This window comes from Sinohyriopsis cumingii, chromosome 16 (genome assembly GCF_028554795.1).
Source record: "Sinohyriopsis cumingii isolate HCF-2022 chromosome 16, ASM2855479v2, whole genome shotgun sequence".
Classification (NCBI taxonomy): domain Eukaryota; kingdom Metazoa; phylum Mollusca; class Bivalvia; order Unionida; family Unionidae; genus Sinohyriopsis; species Sinohyriopsis cumingii.
The window spans coordinates 19,866,084-19,888,337 of NC_142976.1; the positions used below are offsets into that span (position 1 = coordinate 19,866,084).

General features: G+C 37.2%; 1 protein-coding gene across 1 annotated transcript in view; it reads right to left on the reverse strand.

The window, feature by feature from the left end:
- The window catches only part of LOC149780037 (semaphorin-5B-like), a 50,088-nt gene extending 28,984 nt beyond the window's left edge, over nucleotides 1-21,104 (reverse strand). The window contains exons 1-6 of the mRNA XM_089936801.1: nucleotides 20,992-21,104; nucleotides 13,041-13,082; nucleotides 11,619-11,701; nucleotides 10,410-10,478; nucleotides 9,705-9,837; nucleotides 2,065-2,205 (exon numbers count right to left, since the gene is read on the reverse strand). Coding sequence (XP_089792927.1) covers nucleotides 2,065-2,205; nucleotides 9,705-9,837; nucleotides 10,410-10,478; nucleotides 11,619-11,701; nucleotides 13,041-13,082; nucleotides 20,992-21,073 — 550 coding nt within the window. The 5' untranslated portion in view covers nucleotides 21,074-21,104. The remainder of the gene's footprint in view (nucleotides 1-2,064; nucleotides 2,206-9,704; nucleotides 9,838-10,409; nucleotides 10,479-11,618; nucleotides 11,702-13,040; nucleotides 13,083-20,991) is intronic.
- Nucleotides 21,105-22,254: the final 1,150 nt, after the last annotated feature.

Below are 22,254 nucleotides of genomic sequence, written 5' to 3' on the forward strand. Positions count from 1 at the left end.
ATATGCCAATTAGCGTAACGTTTCAAAAGAATATGCGCATGTTGAAGGTTACGGTTAAAGGCAGTGAAAGATCTGCCTTGAATCAAAACAGAAGATCATCAAAATGTAATATAAAATGCGTTTTAATTGATACACAAAGGAATCTTCTAAAGAGGTTTCATTTTAACCATCTAATCCTGATTGCTATTCTCATGTATGTCATATATGTTGCGTTTACTTCACTGGTAAAAGTTGTTCTTATAGGCCACTAGGCGATGCAGTTGTGAAACGAATACCTTTTGGTGAACATGTTTGGAAGCGTAATGTACATATAATGTACACTTTCTTCATAGGCGTACAGGTGATCTGTTTTCCTCAATTTCACACTTATCTTTCAAAGCAATACTAATTTGTAACTGGCATGCAATGACAAAAAAGAAACTCTTTTCGTGCTTAATTTCCATCCATGAATTGATGGCTGGCTGTTGTAAAATAATAAATTTTAATCCGATTATTATAAACATCTTTTTGGATAATCAGGTCTCAATTGTACAAGAAGATATTTTGATTAGTCCGCAAAATTGAAAAGTGTACTTTTGAGTATTTAAAAAAATATAGAAAATATAAACAATACCAGTTGAGAGTGCATGTAAATTTGAAATGAATTAATCTATTTGAACAAAATCAAGAATTAATTATCTAATTTGCAACTTCTTGTCTTGTTCTGATATAGTGCTAAACTAACGTGAAATACAGAAATTCCCATACAGATTATCACAATTAACGCAGTTTAAGCAATGATTGTTACATGTATGTGAGAAGTGTTTAAAAAGCTCCGGATATTAGTGTACAATACGTCAATGTACTTCCCGTCCAGCTCTACTTACCTTCTTCCAGTTCAACTTACCTTCTTAATCCGCTTATAAACTTATAAAATGCCTTTTTATTCAAATATTGATATGTTGCTCATACACTATAAAAGTGAAACCGCATTGCAACGTTCAAAAAGTCTGCTCCTATGCGAACCACTGATAATGGAATTGAGCCAAAACCAGATGGAGATAAATGAAGGGTGTATGGTGGAAGTGTCTAAGTTCGGATGCTGTGCACCTACAGGGAGACTGTCAAGACGGCGTATTGTTATCGAAAAAAAGGATACCTCAAGGACCAGTGCTCGTTTTCGTCGGTCCGTTAGTGTTCCACAATTTTTGGCAATACTTAGGGAGCATACAAATGTCAAATACGATGGCGACCAGACGGCGACCAGGCATTTTGCTTCGAGAAATAATCCGCACAACGTTCTCTTGATAGTCGGACTCATTCGAGGGATTTGTGGTTTGTGCACGTATTCAATCAGCCAAACATTAGTTTCCCTTCATTCAGGTTGAAAATAATGAATCTATGTTACATCACCTTTGTCATATTTGGCAAGTAGCTGTTTGGTGATTTAATCAGCCGTAAAAAATATTCTGGACCAGTCTCGCACGAACCTTTCAAAGCTTCATGTGATTATTAAACATATCAAAAATAGCGTACGATTTAATACTCGTGCTATTATATCTCGTGAATCTACATCTACTGTCCCTAATCCCCAGTCACAGTAGGCACTTCTCGCTAACCGATCACAGGCAACTGGCTTCTAGAACGTACATCTTCCGTGGAGTCGCGACCATCTTTAAAACGATCAAACCATTACAAAATTGTAGTATATGACAGTAAAGTACATCCATAAAATTTAACTAATCGATATCGACAGACTTATCAGTAGGTGAGTACCCTTAGTGCGACGGACTTTACAAATGTTTTTTGCTGAGTAGCAGAATTGTCCTCCAGCTCAGACATATTTACCTCACTGTCATTTGCCTATGTTACGTCACGCGCATGTTTTATCTATCGACTGACACTTAATTCGTTCACTTGCTCAAATGTGCATGAACTTATAACAAAATTTTTTGAGCATTTAAAATAGCCCGCAACCGTTACTTACGTTGTGAATAAAAGGCGTAAATCTCCAATAAATATGTAAATTTAGCATGATGGAAAGAAAGGTTAGAAATATACATATTTTAATGAAATGTTTGTTACCTAGATTGCACAAACCGCAATGTCTTTTACAAATCAGTTTTGCTTGGGTGACGTTGTTGCAAATTTGTCCAAACTTGTCCAAGTTAGTACAGTCGGTTGAATTATCGGAACAGTTGGAGACGCTTGTTGGCTTTACTTCAACTGTAAATAATAATAATTATAAAATAAGTCTCTCTTTTGAAACGTATATCCCGAGGCATACCTGTTTCGACATCCACCATGAAGCAGTGAACATACTTAGTCCTCGATGACGAGTATGTGTAGGTTTTAAATTCGGTGAGGAATTCATGATACGAGCTGTGGAAGATGGATGGGTTTGTCTCGGATTTTTTCCATCGTGTAGAGTAAAAAGTAATTTTGGTTGTTTAAGTAGCCAGGGTGGTGTTTCGGGAATAGACGTTCTCTGAATTTTAGAAAGACAAAATGTTGTACTGTCAAGGCTGGATGATATTCTAATACCAAAGGAAGGTATGGCGTTTGGTTTAGTTTCGTATAAGGTTTTGTGTTTGGGTTGAAAAACAGCCTAAAAGGCAGGGTTTAGAGGGTTTGATTTTAATTTGAGAGCACACTGTGCAGAAAGCATTTTTCTACGATGTGATAAAACTTGTTCGTTCGCTTCAGCTAGTAGGCTTTCATATGGGGATGTCTTAAATGCTCCCAGAGCGAGTCTTATTCCTTGATGATGAACTGGATCAAGCATTATCAAATATGACTTTCTGGCTGAACTATAAGCAACGCAGCCATAGTCCAGTTTCGAGTGAATACACGTTCTACATAAACTGAGGATGACTTTTCTATCAACACCCAGGTCAGTGTGCGCTACTACTTTATGTAGATCTAGAGATTTTAAGCATTTAGCTTTCAAGTTCTTTAGGTGCGGAATAAAAGTCAATTTCTGTGAAGATAATACATAAAAACTTTGTTTTCTCAACAACTAGAATAGGTACTCCGTCCAGCGTGTGTTCATCGTGATGTCTTCATAACTGACATTAAAGCATATTTACCGCTTTTGATTTAGAGAATTTGAAACCGTTATTACTGGACCAATTTTGAATCTTGTTTATATTTTGCTGTAGTTGTCTTTCGATTGTATGCATGTGCTTTGATCGATGACCTATTAGAAACTCACCAACGTTAAGCGAGCAATCCACACCAGGAGCCACACACTTGGTGATGCTATTAATTTTGATGTTGAAAAGCGTCATAGATAAAATACTGCCCTGCGGTTCACTCATCTCTTGCTCGTGCAGATCTGAGAGGGCAGAGCCTACTCGTACTTTGAATTCTCTGTCTGTGAGAAAGTTTGATATGAAAGAGGGCAGACGGCCTTTTAGACCTAGATCGTGCAGGTCATTTAGGATCCAAATCAAAGAAAACCGATACAAAATGTTCCTTCTTAATAAATGCATTGCGAATAAATATTTCCAGTCTAACCAGATGATCATTGGTGCTCCGGCCAGATCGAGAGCCACTTTGGAAAGGAGATATTAAATTGTTAGTTTCCAAGTACCATGTATCGTGGGCCTTATTCGGAGCTTAAATCAGCTCTAACAGTATAAACGGTTGATTGTAACTTCCTGAGTTATTCGATATGAATTTCAACCAAATGTTTCTTTTTAAGTTTTTAATCTTCTGAATAATTAGACGATGAGGAATTTTTAGAGAAACTACCAGCAAGCATATTAACTATGTCAAGTTTGGAATTTAAATTCTTGTTGCTTAGTTTGAGATGTCGAAAGGAATTGTGTTTTCCCTTTCCATTTATTTTGCAAATCGTGTCCCACATTTTCTGTATAGAGGAACGAGAATTTAAAGTTGAAGCATATTTTTGCCATGACGCTCTTTTACTTTCTTTAATCGTGCCGCGGGCTTTGGCCCGAACAATATGGTACTAAGTTAAAGGTTAGGGCGTTGGACGATTATTACATTTTTCTGTGCTTCTCGGCGTTGTCTAATGGCGTTGTCTAATGGCTTCTTTACTTTCTTTTGCGAACCACGGTTTTGGGTTCTTTTACAGTTTTGTGAGGACTTGGGAATGGATTCTTCTGCAATTTCGGTTAAAACAGGAGTAAAATATTGAAAATGGTTATTGTGGTTTAAAACGGTAACCCTGTTAAGACTAGCTGTACAATGTGTTTCAAATTAGGCCCAGTCTGCTTTCTTTAATTTCCACTGCGGAACTGCTTCGTCAATTGCAACATCGGTGTTCTTAAAAGAGATTTGAAAGTGATCACTGCTGTGAAGGTCATCAGCGACCTTCCATTCATAGTCCAAAAGCATGTACCCGTTCCTGGGTGTAAATATATAGGTGATTTGGTGTTATATAGACACAAATCGTGTTTAGAAATGAAGTCTTCTACTTTGTGGCCTCGGTCACCTATGTGGTTTGATCCCCATAAAATGTTATGGGCAATAAAATCCGCGAGTAAAACAAAAGGTGCGGAACTTTGTTGAACAAGTTTGTCTAAATCGTTTGGTACTACATTGGTGTTTCGTGGTGAGTAAATAGAACTAAAGGCAATCACTCGATTTAGAGTGACGCTTACAGCAATGACTTGCAGATTTGTGTTTATTGGGATGACGCTATGAGGGGCTCTATTGTTCACAACAACAAAATCTGCTCCGGAGGCCGTCAACATTTTGGGAGTAGGTGTTAAACAGGGAGTTGTTTTTATGTTTAATGTAATCCGTATCTTTCACGAATGTTTCCTGAAGGCATAGAACCATAGAATCATGTTCGTTTAAAAGGAAGAGAATATCATTGCAATTTGCTTTATGTCCTCGACAGTTCCATTGTATGACTGTGTTCTTCATTATAAATTTAAACTGAAGATTGTGGAACTAGATTAGACCTTTCGCGGGGGGGGGGGGAATTTGTGTGGTTATTTCTCTTGAGGAAGTACGGGGGTAAATGTTTTGTTTGTAGGCCTGGAGCTACCTTGAGCGCATGGAGCAGTTTCTTCTGTACCCATGCTCTCAATGTCCCCAAGCCTGTTATAGCGTTTGATGGGATAATCTGACCCCTTTTTTGCCTGTTTCCATGAGGTTTGTTTGTATTCTTTGGTGATTTTGATGGTGGTGTAGTATTTAAAGTAGTCTGAGTAGATGCCGTGTTTTGTTCTGTGCTTGGTAATGGGGGCTGTTGTAGCTTGGCGTGGAATCGGTTATCTGTCTGTATTTGAGCGTCCTGCGTTGTTTTCGGATTGTTCTTCACTACAGCGGAGAATGATTGGCCGGGATGGAATGTTAGATGTGTAATCTACCCTCTGAATTTCCTTCTCCTGTTTCCAGGTATCACACTCCTTGGAATTGTCGTGGTGCTCCTTTTCACAGTTGACATAATGCGGAGTTGCTCTACAATCAGATTCCAGATGAGAATGGTCTCCACATCGGCCAAATATTTGGCTTTTTGAGCAACGGTCTTCCTGATGGACGTATTTCTGAACTTATTGGACCGAAGGGGGTTTAGAATGTAGATCTCGACCTTCACTTGCAAAAAGCCAGCTTTGACCACTTTGGGTACTGTTGGTTTGTTGAAGGTGAGTACAGTGATGTTGGTGTCCTGCAGATTGTTATTACATTTAATACGTATTCTACGGACTGAAGTGACACCGTCGTTTTTCATTCCTTCAATGATATCAGTGTCGCTGACTCCAGCCAAGTCACGACAGCGAATAACGCCTTTGGACATATTGAGTGTGGTGTGAGCGACTGAGGTCACTGGGATATCGAAGAAAATTTTCATTTTTTGATATTTTTTGTTTGACCTCGTCGCTCACACTCAACAAGAAAGCAACCCGATTTCAATTTTCCCACACTTTTAGCTGTTCCATTCATTCTCGTAATATGTTTTTCAATAATAAAGGCAGATAGTGCGAAGGTGGTTTTGCGGCATCTTTCGATTGTATAACTATGAAGCGTGGAAATGACTCCACACTACATGGTCCGTCATACGAGTCTGATACTGTTTTTGTACATTTGTTTTGATTTGTTTTTAACTTCTCCATGTTGGATTGTTTAAAATTCAGCACCCATGCTCTCCGCCTACCATTGAGCCCAGCAAGGGGACACTTTTCAAGTGCCTGGGATACACAGATGCTATACTCAGTAGATAAAATTAGCTACGATTGACCCGTGAAGCCACTGCCTTCTATTGTCATTAAAATTACCTCCTGACTGACCCGTTAAACTACCGCCTTCTAGGAAGTCTTCTAAGCCTTTGAAAAGGAAAAGATAAAGGAACAGACTGTAGGGGCAACGGTGGTATCATGAGAGATACAAGAAGAAAGATAAAGAAGGTGAGCGAGTAAATAAAAGGGGTCCTAGTTCTCGGCATGATCAGCCGATTTGTCGAGACCGGGCCCATCCCGACCACCCGTCTAGAAGAAGTAGAGGCCAAAGTAGTGTATTGCATCGGAAAGCCTCTGCTAAGCTACCAAGATCCTTTCTTCTTCCGACACGGAACGCAACCCACGGCAAATAGGTTGCCTCTACTTAATCTCCTCTTACGACACGTAGTGAGTCACATCGGGCCAATTCTACAACCCCGGACCCGCAGAGGGAAACCTGGCAGGTGGTACAGAAACAAAAGTTTTTGGATCTTTCAATGGTTGACTTGTTTATCTCAAGACTGGATGATATTCTAAAGTTGTAGTATTTGAGTCGGAAAACAGACGCAAATTTTAATGGTTTGGGTCTTAATTTTAATGGTTTATTTTGAAGAGTGTTTCTTTATGAAGGACTGATAAAAACAAAATGAAAACGATGTGAGGGTGAGAATAACATATGAAGGTTCCCGATCAGCGGAGGAAGGAAATGGTGTGTGCAAAGGCTAATGTGATGCTAAAACATAATTTCGATGATTGGCAATATACATGTTGGTTAAAATACTTGAGAGAAATATAGCATTTAACAAGTAGATAGTTGTAATTAGAGGACTAGTGTGGCAGCCAGGTCTGTACTTGCATTCCTGACATAGTTGGGCAACAAAATTATATTTTATTGTGAGAGGTACACAACTCGCTATGTTTAATGATAATATCCGTCAATAATGAGGTTTCCAACTTTCGGTTGTGGAGAGAGTGAGGTACTGATAGTGAATTGGAGAATATAGAGTTTAAAATATATTTACTGTGGAAAGGGAGATAAACGAACGTTGTTTATGAGGTATCAACGTTGTTCAAGGCTTCTAGTATAGTTGTACTTTCTGGAATCAAAATTGTTTTTTTCCATTAACCGACTCAGAGTGGTTCCATGGGGTGTTGTAATGGCAGATGGCATATAGTCTGTGTTTCTGACCATCTCTCTCTCTCTCCTTCTCTCTCTCTCTCTCTCTCTCTCTCTCTCTCTCTCTCTCTCTCTCTATATATATATATATATATATATATATATATATATATATATATATATATATATAGGGAGAGATGGCTACGAATGGTGGCTGCGAGTTCATTGAATTTACTTCGAAAAAGGAGGGGATCTGTTGAGCACGTTTTGTATATGCACAGGTCAAATATTACGTTATGAGATTTTGCTAACCATGATAGTGATTTGGAATTTTAAAATATTTCCAGTACTCCTCTTTGTCTTTAAAGTTAGGACTAATACGCAGGTCAAAAGATGTCGTTTGAAAACTGTGGGTTAGTATCTGGGTCATGAGTCTTTATCATATACAGGGTTAGATCGATTAGAATATAGCGTGGTAGCGTACTGATGAACCAGGTTTGTTCATCGAAGATAAAGGGGTGTTTTTTGCGTCAACACTGACAGGAGTATTGATGAACCCAAGGCATTTCAATAGCTGCATATATAAAATTGTCTTTTTCTAGCCCGGGAATTGTATACATGGCATATAGTATGGGATTTACGATAGTTTCCAAATTAGGACCAAAGAGCTAACGGTACGGGAAGATGAGACAAACACAGATCCAATGGCATTCGCTTATCAGGATTCGTCTGATCATTCCTATATACTTAGTGGGGACTTCAACAGTTTACCAGTCCTTACGCAGTGACTAAGTCCCATAACTACACGTTCATTTCGTCTGCGTATTAGGTTCCTTCTTTAATGTCGAACCAATTGCAAAAATGATCGTCAAAATATAGTTTGACAGTTTATGTGCTTTTTATCTTTAGATATTGTTATTAATCCTTCCCCGACGCACGAGAGTATTGAGATATGAGGTTGGAGCGACAATCAAAATATACGTAACTCCACTGTACAACCTTGGCAAATAACTCCACCAAAGTTAGGATTGTTCATCGAAACCCGGAAGTTAACGTGACGGACAGACAGCAAAACAAGTAGGTTATTTAGTACCGAGATAATTGAAGTAAAGTGCCTTGCTCAAGGGAACACCAGAGTAGCTGTTTCGGGCTTGTCCATTCATCAATATTCATATTTACCTAGATGTCTTTGATTCTATGTTAACTGCTGGATGCAAAGGCTTTACCGTCATCTCATCAACTGAGGTCTAGCTGTGTTTCATATCTCAACTATTTTGTTATAATGTAATTCTTTTGGAATACTAGCGATGTATCTATGTCATAAAACTGAGTCTCTGCAAAGTATTTAATAAAGCACACAATATTGATACCAAGCAGGAACCTCTTTCATATCAAGTTTTGCAGTCAGGATGTAGATTTGATTAATTTGTCTTAAGGTGTTTATGTTTCCCTTCGGTGAAATAAAGTTCGCAACCTGGGTATTGTAGATTACATTGATTATTGTATGCACCTGAAGCGTAACAGCTTAGCCTTCTTCTTGTATTAGGGATGAGAGATTAAATGTCTAGAAAATGCTATCAGAAGAAAATCCTTCAAGACCAGTGTTTGCAATGCCTTTTACATTTTCATTTGAATATACCAAGTCTTTTAAAACAGTTTTCAAAAACAAATTTTAAACTTAGGCTACACGTATTCACATATTCTAAGTTTAATCCAACCAGTGCACAATAAAGTACCTTTAAACGTCAACATTCCATTTTTCCATAGTTTGTTTGGTCAATGAAGCCAGTGATCAATGGAAAGAGTCGAAATAAACGGTGAGAAAAGAAATCGGTAAAGTATCATCAGACGTACATCAAAAACGAAAACTATAAATGTTACCTTTGTTTCTTTTAATCTAACTACTGCATCCATTGTCACAGAGAGGGAGTGTGCTGTACATGTCCCAATAAAGTCCACTGCCTTACGATTATACCCTTTGCTTTGATCTGATAAGTACTGTAACTATAATGTATAGAAAATATTGCATAAATGAAAAGAATAGTTTCATTTATTGAATAACGTTATGGCTGACGTAGGTCAAAAATATGATATTAATTTAGTTTTATAAATTACCAATGAAACCAAAAACTGTTCCCAGGGCCTTCTATCTTGCACATGACTCTCTAGTCGGAATAATATAGTATCATTCTACGCGACTTCGTTTTTATAAATAACTTTTAATGCTTATCGGATAGCATAACATCATTTCCCGCACATTCTACCTTGTAAATGACTGTCTTATAAGAGCAAAATAATGTCAGTATCCAGCTTTGTATGGTAAATACCTGTCTTTTCCGAATAACATAATTTGTACGCTTTGCAGTCCTCAACAATTCATTCACGTTTTGTTTTAGACTTTTGCGAAGCATTACCTCTCGGGATATCTTTGAGTTCACATAGGTGTTTGTTACATCCTTGTTCCTGACAGCAATCTAAACAGTCCGCCGTGCCATTATATTTTATCTCTCTTCCGACCAGGATATAGGACTGTGGCGACGGACATTGCTGTTTGAGTAAAACCCCAAAATAATGATTACCATTTATCTTCTGTCTGTATCTTATCATGTTACTTAAGCTGTTCCTTACTGAAAATTTGATTTAAACCATAGACGGAAATCTTTTGCAATCAGAGTACTAACAATTTGAGTATCATAAATCTAAACATAATTTATATAGATGGTTATTGTATTTATCAGAATTAGTAGACTTTGGAATTAACTGACTAAATGCAGGAAGTTTCTTGAGACTTAAAAATTCAATGAAGTGTAAAACATTTTTCTTTTAAAATGATGAAAGTATATCAATACATTTTAAATCATACTTTGTTAAGTTTGAAAGTTTCTTTCATTTCTCGATTTCGTCAAATTCTGAATATATGAAACTGTGCATTCTCTATACTGAATGTTCTTGGTACTAATACATATTTAATGTTCCTTTCCTAACATATTTGAAATTTTGTCCAACTTTCATCTTTGCCCAGTATTTTCCTCTACAGATAAAGCATCTTTTTCTATTAAAAAAATGTTCCATAGAACGAATTATAAAAGAGGAATGTATACCAAAGTCAGAAAAATTACCTCCAAGCTTTTACAGCCAAGTGTGTAGACCGCACCCGAGGAAGTGTTTGTTCTCTGTATATAGCAACTCTATACAACAAAATAATAAATATTATTTTGATGAAAGATGGTATTGCAGCAATTTTAGAATACATATTCAACGGGTTTTATTCACAATTTATTCGAAAATAGGAATCCGCAGACTTTATATGACATGCTTTAATCAAATACTTTATCTGTACTATTTATCATTGCAAGGTTGCAATTATTTCTTGAAAAGTTAAGCATTATGAATACTGGATAACATCTAATATATTTGCTAGTGATATTTACGTCTTCTGTTATAGGCAAGTAAATATCAGCTTGATTATGGGGATTATAAGTTACATTTTGTTTCTCGGACCGATTAATTAGTCAATTGTTATGAGCAGATATCATAATGTACAGCATTCCATGTAGGTAGCATTAATTAATATTTATAAAAGGGTTTGTATGATTGTTTGCAGTAGCGTTTGACTATACCTCAACATACATACTCTTTGATTTATAGCAGATCAAACAGTTGTCATAAGCAGTTAGTTCCTGGATTAAGGCATGTCACAATGCTGTTAATTCTGATGTGAATAGAATATGATGCCTTGGGGTACACCCATCTCCTGAGGATAGTTTTCAGAAACGGTACTGCCCAACGTACCTATTAAGTTTCAATGTTTCAGAAATTGGATATACATATAGGTAGCAGGTCTCTTACACCTAGGATGATTAGGCAAACCAGTCTTAAAGTCGGACAAAGACGAACGCTCCCTATGTTCGTAAAATAAGTAATTCGTTGTATACTCTCACCTACATGTGTTTGGTCATTTGAGGTAAGACTAATTCTTTGTATTGAGTGTTTGAGACTTATTTTGTAGTACGTGGCATAATATAACGATCAGGTCATCAGAAACGCATACTGATGAATCATACGAATGTGAAGCAAGAAATGTCATGAAAATGTAAGATTTCGGTCTGATGAATGTCTGGTCGCAAGTTGATTAGAAGAAATTGTGTGTGGCACATTGGTGCTTTTAAGAACTCTTCAGTCACGTGTCTTGAGATCGGTTGAATTAGGGAAACATTGCTCTGAGGCCAGTTTCTCTTGGTAGTGACATGTTGTTAGATCCCTACAGAATATGAGAGCCAGAGCAAGAGTCAGAATGAGAAATTACGGTTTTACATGTGAAAACTTACCTCAAATTGCTGACAACTTACGATATTGTCGCAGCTTTGAACATCTGAGACACGTGAACACAGAAAACAGTTCAAATTCGCATCTGTCATAAAATTATAAAACTGTTTAAAAATAAGTATGTGTTTGTGGCATAAGTCTATTATACATGAATTACAGCTTTATTTTCCTCTCTGTACAACTCAAGATGTATGAAAAATACATAAATGAAGTAATTCAATACTTTTACCACATAAGTTCACTTTATTTCCATTTAATACAAAGGTCCGACACACTAAACATTTCGGCATAACCAAGTAAACGAAAGGAACTTGACGTTTAATGTTACTTATCAGTCACACAATCATAAAGTAGCCATCAATTAAACAATTCGTGTTTACGGCCAAATATTACTTTTGTAATGATTTCTTAAGGTTTGAATGGTTAAGAAAACAGCAGGACAGACACTATTAACACTCAAAGAGTTACATGTGTCAGTTAATATATTGATTTAAAACTGGTACACATCCATACCAGAATACGCAAGTCATTGTCATAACATGTATTGTGACCTTCAAGCGGAGATTCTTCTCTGATTCGTCCAGACGCGTAAAAAGACCGAAATACTATAGAAGTCGTCACAGTATGCAAGATAATTATGCACAAAACGTCATGAGCCTTGATCCGATATATATCAAGGTCCATGGACAGCGGAAAATTAAAATAGTCATGATCTATTTCAGCTATTTCAAGTGAACAAAAAATTAAAAATATATCGGGTTTTCAAAATACATTCCCATGAGGTTATTTATTAGGAATGCAATCTTTTATGATACTATCTACTAAATAAAATGTTTTAAGAACTGATTGACACTTCGAATATACAATATGGTGCATGTAAAGATAAAGTTAACTATAGAGGACATTCAACATATTAAATTACGGCTAACTGGCATTACTTCGCACGCCAAGGCAAATATGAATTTTTTTTTTTCATTATCAAATATTCTCCTCACCCTCTAGAAAGTGACCTAGATCCATAACATATATTGTCATACTAGTATGAATGCATGTATAAATTAGGGTCACAATGATTGAAATCTGTCAATGCAACTGCAATGAAAATGGATTTGAAATTAGACCCATTCTTGTGGCTGGGGAGAAATGAAACGTATACCCTTCTTGTAAATGGTTAACATAAGGGAAGATTGTCTACTTAGTTTGAAGCATTTCCATAAAGCAGCATATAAAGAGAAAGAGTTACGAACAAATGGAAAAAAAGTGCAGACAAACTACATGACAGTGCCTCTGGTGCTAAAGCGTTGTGGCAAATTAGAACAGTGTCCACTCTATAACAATAACATTTCTCCTACAGGTATGAATTGCTAGAACGTCCATCTCAAGGGTATATTGATGTTTGTCAAATCGGAGGCAGATATACTTACCACATTTCAAGAAGATAGTAACAAATATTTGCACAGCGATATCTGCAAAATATAATAGATTCGTAGTCGTCAGTTTCTCCTAAATTGTATTATTATTATTATTATTATTATTATTATAACCTTTTCTACGTCTTGAGTCAACTTTGGTTCGTTTACTTCATTTTAACGCATTGGACCACTTCTCCTTAAATCAAATGAATATTATCTTGGGAATATGATTCATACGAAAGAACATCTAACACGACGTGTGCTTACAACATAGTGCATAAATTACACTGAATTAAGAACCATCTTTCATATTTTACAGCAAGCTTTAACTGTCAGTTTTTGAAAACTGAATTCCTGCTCAATGAACGACCGCAGTGAATGATTGATTAATCGATTGATTGCAATTTCACGGCGTACCAGCACTGTTAGGCATTTAGCGTCATACAAAATATATATGATCGTCTAAAAGTGGTAAAAGGTTTCGTATCGACCAGCAATATAAAATCAAACAGTTGAAAGTAAAACGATAAGATGGTAACGGTAATATATAAAGCTTCCCGATCAACAGGGAATGTAAATGGTGTATGTTAATGAAGATGGATGAAAAGGTATTGATAATATGGAACGGTATATACATCACATAAAAATGATCAAGGTAATAACATAAAATTATAGTTTCGAATATATGTTTACTTCTTTCAGGAATTTTATAATAGAAGAGACGTTGATTGTGTCAAAATGTCCTTCATGTCATGCACATTGTTGTACTGTTTACGTGTAGGTTGCAAGTCGAAACACTCTGTCATAAAGTGGTTAACAGTGAATGGTTCATTGCAAGGAACACACTCTGGTAGGTCCTCGACTTCTCACATGTGGGAATGAATTATATATAAGTATGACCAATTCTAATTCTTGAAATGGCTACCTCCTTCCGACGGATGGTTCTGTATGAAGTAGTCCAATCTCCTAGGGTTGGCTTGGCCGCGTGAAGTTTATTATTCACTGCATCATTCCATGAAGACTCCCACTTTGATGAAAAGACTCTTTCATACTAGGTTGAAAATCAATATACGGTATTTTAAAATCAGATGTTTCTAGGGATAGGGCCATTTTAGAAGCTCGATCTGCTCCTTTATTACCCTTAATACCAGTATGACTGGGCAACCAACATTATACTATATTGTGGGAAGTACGCAACTCAGTATATTTGATGAGAATATTGGTCAATGAAGGGTTTTCCAGTTTTCTATTGTGTAGTACTGAAATACTGATAGGGAGTCGGAGAAGATAATGCGGTTTACAATTTTTGCTTTCGATATACTGAATCGCAAGGTCTATTGCTCTGATTTAGGCTGAAAAATTTGATGTACCATGTGGTAAGCGAACCTTTCTTGTGTGGTTTCCACTAACGATGACAGCAGCAGCAGCCATTTTCTCATCCTTTGATCCACGTGTATACGTTTTTGTGTAGTATTTTTAAATTCGGCGAGGAGTTCATGATACGAGTTTTGGAAGATGGAAGGGTTTGTATCATATCTTTTTTTTCATCGTCTAGCGTAAAAAGTACTTTTGGCTATTTAAATACCCAGGAAGGTGGTTAGGAGATGGATGTTTCCTGAAGTTTAAAAACATCAATTTCGGTACTGTCATGGCTGGATGGTGTTATAATGCCAAACGAAGGTATGGCGTTCGGTTTATCATCGTACAAGTGTTTGTATTTCGGTTGAAAAAGAGCCGAAAAAGCGTTCAGAATGTTTGATTCTTATTTGAGAGCAAACTGTGCCGAAAGCATTTCTCTAGGATGTCATAAAGGTGGCTCGATCGCTTTAGCGAAAAGGATTTTATACGGGGATGTCTTAAATGCTCCTAGACCTAGTCTTATTTCTTGATGATGAATTGGGTCAAGCATCTTCAGATATGACTTCCTAGCTGAACCATAAACAGCAAACAGCGCAATCATAGTCCCGTTTGGAGCGAATAAACGTTCTATATAAATTGCGGATGACTTTTCTATCAGCACCCCAGTCATTGTGCGCTACTACTTTAAGTAAATCTAGAGCTTTCAAGCATTTAGTTTTCAAGTTCTTCAGGTGAGTGATGAAGGTCAGTTTGTTGTCGAAGATATTACCTAGAAATATTGTTTCCTCAACTGGCATAGGTATTCCTTCCAGCATGAGTTTAGGTTCGTCATATTGTCTTAGCAACTGACAAAAATGCATGCATACTGTTGTTTACTTTGACAATTTGAAACCGTTCGTATTGACGCAATTTTGAATCTTGTCTGTGTTTTTTGTAGTTGTCTTTCATTTGAATGCATGTGCTTTGATCATACTCAGAAGTCGTCAACGTAAAGAGAACAATCCACACCAAGAGCTAGGCACTATTAATTTTGATGTTGAAAAGCGTTAAAGGTGAAATACTGCCCTGGGGCACACCCATCTCTTGCTCGTACATATCTGAGAGGGTAGAACCCACTCGTGCCTTGAGTTCCCTGTTTGAGAAAAAGTTGGATATAAATGAGGGTGGACGGCCTTTTAGACCCAGATCGTGCAAGTCAGCCAGTTTACCGTACTTCCATGTCGTGTCATTGCCTTTTCTACATCAAAGAAAACCGCTACTACATGTTCCTTGTTGATAAATGCGTCGCAAATAAATGTTTTCGGTCTAACCAGATGGTCATTCGTGCTACGGCCCTATCGAAAGCCACTTTGAAAAGGAGATATTTAATTATTAGTCTCCAAGTACTATACAAGCCGATAATTGATTTTGCGTTCCATTGTTTTGCAAACACAACTCGTCAGTGCAATATGGCGATAGTTGGTTGGATCAGTGCTATCTTTACCTGGTTTGGGAACTGGTATTACTGTTTTTTCTTTGCAAATGTTAGGTACATTACCAGTTATCCATAGATCATTGAAGATTTTCAAAAGAGATGATAACGATGATTCTGGAAGGTGTTTCAAACACTGGTAATGTACTTCGTCAAGCCCAGCGGAAGTATCGTGGGATTTGTTTAAAGCCTCCATAAGCTGCAATAGTGAGAGTTGATTATAACTTTCAGAGTTGTTGGATGTGAATTTTAAACGTGTATTTTCTATTTGAATTTTTAATCTTCGGAAGGCCTCTGAATAATTAGATGAGGAATTTTGTAGAGAAACTGTCAGCAAGAATATTTACTATGTCACGTTTTGAACTAAATTTGGTATTGTTCGGTTTCGGATGTCGAAGAGAATTGTTTTCTCTTTCAAATTATTTTGCGGATAGTGTCCCAAACGTTCTAATAGAGGAATAAGAGTTTAAAGAAACCCATTTCTTCTAAGATGCTCTTTTGCTTTGTGTGATCGTGCGGCGAGCTCCGCCGCGGCGAATACTGTACTTACATTTTTGGGCGTCGGACGATTGTTAAAATTTATCAGTGCTTCTCGGTGTTGTCTAATGGCTTCTTTATATTCTTTAGTGACCCAAGGTTCTGGGGTTCTTTTACAGTTCAGTGAGGACTTAGGAATGGATTCTTCTGCAATCTCGATTAACATAGAAGCAAAATGCAGAAATGGGTCATTCATGTTGAAAAGGGTATCCTTATTCAGCCTAGGTTTACATAGTGTTTCAATTCCATTGTGGAATTGCGTCATCAATTGTCGAGTTAATATTTTCAACGGAGAATGTAAAGTGATCACTGCTGTGAAGGTCATCAGCGACTTTCGGTCATAGTCCTAAAGCAGCGATGAGAACAAACTGTCAAATCGATACACGTGTATGTACCTGTTCTAGGTGTAAGTACATCGGAGATTTGGTGTCATATAGACACAAAACGCATCTAGAAATGAAGTCTTCCACTGTGTGGCCTCTGTCACTTATGTGATTGATCCCCCTAAACTGTTATGGGCATTAAATTCCCCGAGTAAAACAAATTGCGCGAGACGTTTTTTTAACAAAATTGTCTAATTTGTTCGGTACGAGGTTGGTGTTTGGTGGTATATAAAAAGAACATAATGTAATCACTCTGTGTAGAGTGACAAATTTGTGTTTAAAGGGATGACGTTGTGAAGAGCCATTAATGTTCACAACAAAAGAAACTCTTCCTGAGTCCCTTTCACCAGTTTCAAAGTAGGTGTTAAGAAATGAGCAGTTTTCACGTGTGATGTGCGTATCGTGCAGTAATGTTTCGACAGTTCAATTGTATGAGATTGTTCTTCATTTTAACTTTAAGACAGAGATTATGGAGCTAGGTTAGACCTTTCGCAGGGGCAATTCATGTGGTTATTTTTGTGGAGGAAGTATCGGGTTTAATGTTTTGGTTGTAGATTTGGAGCGAACCTAAGAGCAGGGAGCAGTTTCTTCGGCATCCGTGTCCTCAATGTCGCCAAACCTATTATGTGGCTTAATGGGGTCATCAGACCTATTTTGCTGCCTGTTTATTTGTTGTTTCGTTTTAATTTTTGGATATTTAGGTAATGTGGGTTTGCTGAAAGTTGCGTGGAATTCGTGTTTCTTTGTGCCTTGTAGTGTAGAATATTAGTAGTTGCTGTTGTATCGGGTAGATCTGTTTGAATTTGTCCATCCTTGGTTGTGTTTGGACTGGCTTTTAAAATACTTGATACGGTTGTGCCATGTAAATGGATTCGAGATTCGACCATCTTTCTGGCCTCTGGGAAGGGGATGTCTGACGTATATGTTACCCTCTGGATCTGCTTCTCTAGTTTCCAGGTTTTGCAGTCCTTAGAATTGGCATGGTGACCTTAGCCACAATTTGCTCATTGGGGGTTTGCGTTGCAATCTGCTTCTGGACGTCTGGTTTCGCCTCATCGGCCACATACATGACTTCTGGAGCATCTCTCTTCGTGGTGACCGTACTTCTGATGCTTGAAACAACCTCAAACCTTTGTAATGTAAACTTCAACTTCAACCTGGAAAAAGCCACCTTTTACTACATTTGGTATTGTTGGTTTGTTAAAAGTAAGTTTGATGCTGTTTGTGTCCTGCAGTTGATACGTTTGATACGTATTCGACGAATTGCAATAACACCTGAATCTTAATTCCCTCTACGATTTCAGTGTTGTTGACCCCTGTGAGGTCATGGCAGCGAATTATCCCGTTGGATGAGAAAAGTGTTGAATGAGAGAAAGTAGTAACTGGAATATCATAGAAAGTTTGACTTTTCTTGATATTTTCTGTTTGTACTTTGAGCTCACATTCAACGAGCAAGATACCCGATTTGAATTTCTTCACACTTTTGGGCGTGCCGACTAGGCCAAGTATAGTCTTTTCGACCATAAATGGTGACAGCGAAGCAATTGGTTTCGTTGGATCTTTTGACTTAATAAACATGAAGCGTGAGAACAACGATTCCATGCTACACGGCTCTCTGTCTTATTGAGTTTATGGTTTATATCGTTTTAGATGGTTTTGTTTTTGTTTTCCATAATGTCTTGTAGTATATTCATCACCCATGTTCACCCACCCGCCGAGGAGACCAACAAGGGGATACTTTTCAAGTGCCATGGATACATATATGGTATAGTCAGCAATTAAAGATACCTCCAGATTTACCTGTTAAGCCACAACCTTCTAGGAAGTCTTCTGGGTGTAGGAGAAAGGAAACATAAAGGGGTAGACAGTAGTGGCAACGGTGGTATCAAGAAAGATAGAGAAAGCAAGCAAATCAACTAAGACCTCCTAGGGCTTGGCGTGACCAGCTCATTTGTAAATACCGGGCCCTCCCGACGGCCCGTCTAGAAGAAGTAGAGAGCAAAATGGTGTATTGCATTGGAATGTGTCTTTTCAACTACCAGGATCCTTAACTGCCCAGACACGGGACGCAACCCACGGCAAACAGGTTGCCTCAACTTAGTCGCCTCATACGACACGTAGTGATGACACGTCGGGCAAATTCTACAATATCGGACCCGCATGGGGATAAATATATTGTAAAATCTCTGACGGGTGTAGGAATACATATGTGAATATGTCATCAGGGAATCTAGAAATCGCACATTTTCACCTGTGTACATGTTTACACAAACCAGTCAATGTGAAGATCGCAAAAGCAACACTCTTTAAGAACCTGCAGTGAACTAACTTTTGCGTGATGCGAGTAACCTAAATTTGGCATACTATGTGAACATGATATATCCTTTTTCTTGATTAAGCGTTTTATCTTGCATCTTTGAAATTTTGTTTTATGAAATGCACTTACGTGTGGCTAAATATTAACACCTAACAACCCTATAGTAAGAAGGACATTTCTAGTGATACCTAAAAGATTTCGCATATCCTGATCTGATTTTAACTAATCCAAATGCTTGTTACAAAGTTCTGGTTAAAAAAAGGTGTGATAGCATATCAACTCAATGTTATACAAAGATTTGGGTCCTTACTCTGAGTTACGTTATGGAATAGGGTAAAATCATTCTACGATTGGGACAGGGTCTGTAGAGCTTTAAAATAATTTTCACGACTTCTTTTCCCATAACCGTAGGTTGATGAATACTTTTACAGCACTCAAATGTTTACTGTACACAGGGTTCCTTCGCCTCTGTGTCGTTACGTCCAAAACTGGATCAGTGTAAGGGCGAACAGATTATTTTCATTTAGGCTTTCCTACAAGGCCATCAGTCTACTACAAGATTACGATAATACCTCACGTTATGGCAAAAGTTTATCATGTTAGACTTCCAGTCTATCACGATGGAGCAAACTTTTATCTATGAAGTCCGCAAGTTCATTAAGGTTATATCATAAAGGAGTCTCAAATAAATGTCATCCTTGTGCAGTAACTATAACGCTTCCATTATCTCCTTGATATTTAAGGTAATGTACCTCGGTATGTTCCAACGTTCTGGAATAGTTTTAGTGAACAAATAATACGCCTTCCTTTGGATGTTGACAGCTTGCAGATGCAATAGAAATGTACACATGTATGTGCGTCATGATTTATGTACTGGTTAAAACATTACGTATCAGATAACAATCTAGTCAAACTACTGTACCGGCGGTTTATGCGACCGATTCCCAGTAGAAGATCAGGGGTTTTGATCGTGCTAATGCATTGGAAAACGGCATTGCTAAATGTATGTAATTATTCATTGCTATATATATATATCAGTTTCTATATTTTTGTTTTAGATGTTTTAAAAGAATGGGAGCTTAACCGTGTAAATGAAAATTGTACTTTGCTTTGTCTTTTTTATAACGATTTTTCGCATGATCTTTATTCATTTTCTATCAATAGCACAAACCTGAAAAAAATATTTCATGTAAACTGTTCCTTCCGATATCAACAAAATATCAAATATGACGATAGATCATAGAAACTATCAAGTTTTAAAACGTTTAACAAATGATCCGATAAATGGATAAATCACCCTCCTAGGTTAGAATAAAATAAAAAAATAAAAAGAAACTCGAAACACTATGTACAATCTAACAATAAAAGCCGGGCCGCGAGTGGCCGAGTGGTCTAAAGCGCCCACCGTTACGAATCACTGCCATCTCACCTCTGTTTGCATGGGTTCGAGTCCAGTGTCGGGTTCGCGAGAAAGCTTCCTGTAGCTTTTCGTAGGTCTGTGGTTCTTTCCGGGGCTTTCCTGGGTTTTTCCTCCATCAGATATACTCTCCGAAATGTATAGCCTATTTGTGCTGAAAAGTGCCATTAAACTCTACAACAACAACAACAACAATAAAAGCCACATCGTGTGCAAAATAATGTACACATAACAGAAATATTCTCCAAAATGTATTACCTTTCGTCAAGAGCAATAACGAATCATATTCTTGGTTGTCACTTTTATCATTATCCTATAATAATGATAATACAAATAAAAATAATAATAATAATAAAAATTATTATTATTATTATTATTATTATTATTAGTTTCAGTTAAAACGAACACTGATGTCGATTTGGTAATCAAACTGTGCTGATGATTTTGGATCATAGTGTACTTAAAAGAAGTCAACTTACAAACTTGCACAACTTGTGTCCTTGCCATGTCACTGGTGGTACAAAAATAAAACAAGATGTCACTTGATTCTATTGATGACATGAATACCTACTTTATTCCAGATAACGTTTAGAAATTCCGACCGAGTGAATGATACGTGTGTCATTGTGCTGAATTCGAACTTTTATATATATATCTGCGTCACGTCCGTCTCTGCATACAACTTTCGTGTATTATGTGCAGGCGAGGTTGAATGAACGTCTTTTATCCATCTGTATAGCGTCATGTCTGTGCCTGTCAATCTCTGAATATTATTAGGGGAAAATTGGATCCTGCTTGCATTGGATATGTGTCGCGCTACTTGTATAAAACTGTTTGCTACTAATTTTTCCAGTAATTAACATCTCTGATAATTTCAAATAAAGTCGATCCACTCATAAACATGATCAGAAATGAATTGAAGAATGAGTAACAGAAACGCTGAGGGAAAATCAATTCTTTGGAACAGCCCTTTGGTGAGAAATAACATAAGACATATTTTTAAGTGTACCATTTTATGAAGTACTTGTGTGGAATTGTCAAAGTGCTAGCAATGGTCATGTATGTATGTATGTTGATTGTTTGATTGTTTGTTTTTTAACGGCGCATCAGCACTTTTAGGCTATTTAGCGCCAAACAAAGTGTTACTTGTATAATCTTTTAAAACTTATAAAAGGTTCTATATCGACCAGCGATATAAAAGAACAAATGGTTGAAATTAAAAACGGTAAGATGGTAACGGTGCAAAATAAAGCTTCCCGATCAACGGGAGATGTAAAAAAGATGAATAGGTATTAAAATGGGACGGTATGTATATTGCATAAAACTGCACAAGGTGATAGCATAAAAGTCAGAGTTTAGAGTAAATATTTACGGCTTTCAAGAACTCGATAATACGAGTGATGTTTATATTATCAAAAAGATCTTTCATGTCATGTACAACGTAATAACGATCGTGCGTAGGTTGTAGGTCAAAGCACTCTATCATAAAGTGCTTGACAGTGAATGGTTCATTGCAAGAAACGCACTCTGGTGGGTCTTCACCTTTTAGTATGTGGGTGTGGGTGATATAAGTATGACCAATTCGGATTCTTGCAATGACTACCTCCTCCCTACGAATGGTTCTGTAGGAAGGAGTCCATTCTCCTAGAGTTGGTTTGATTGCATGAAGTTTGTTATTTACAGCATCATTCCATGATGCCTGCCACTTCTGACGTAAGAACTTTCTGATACATGATTGATTG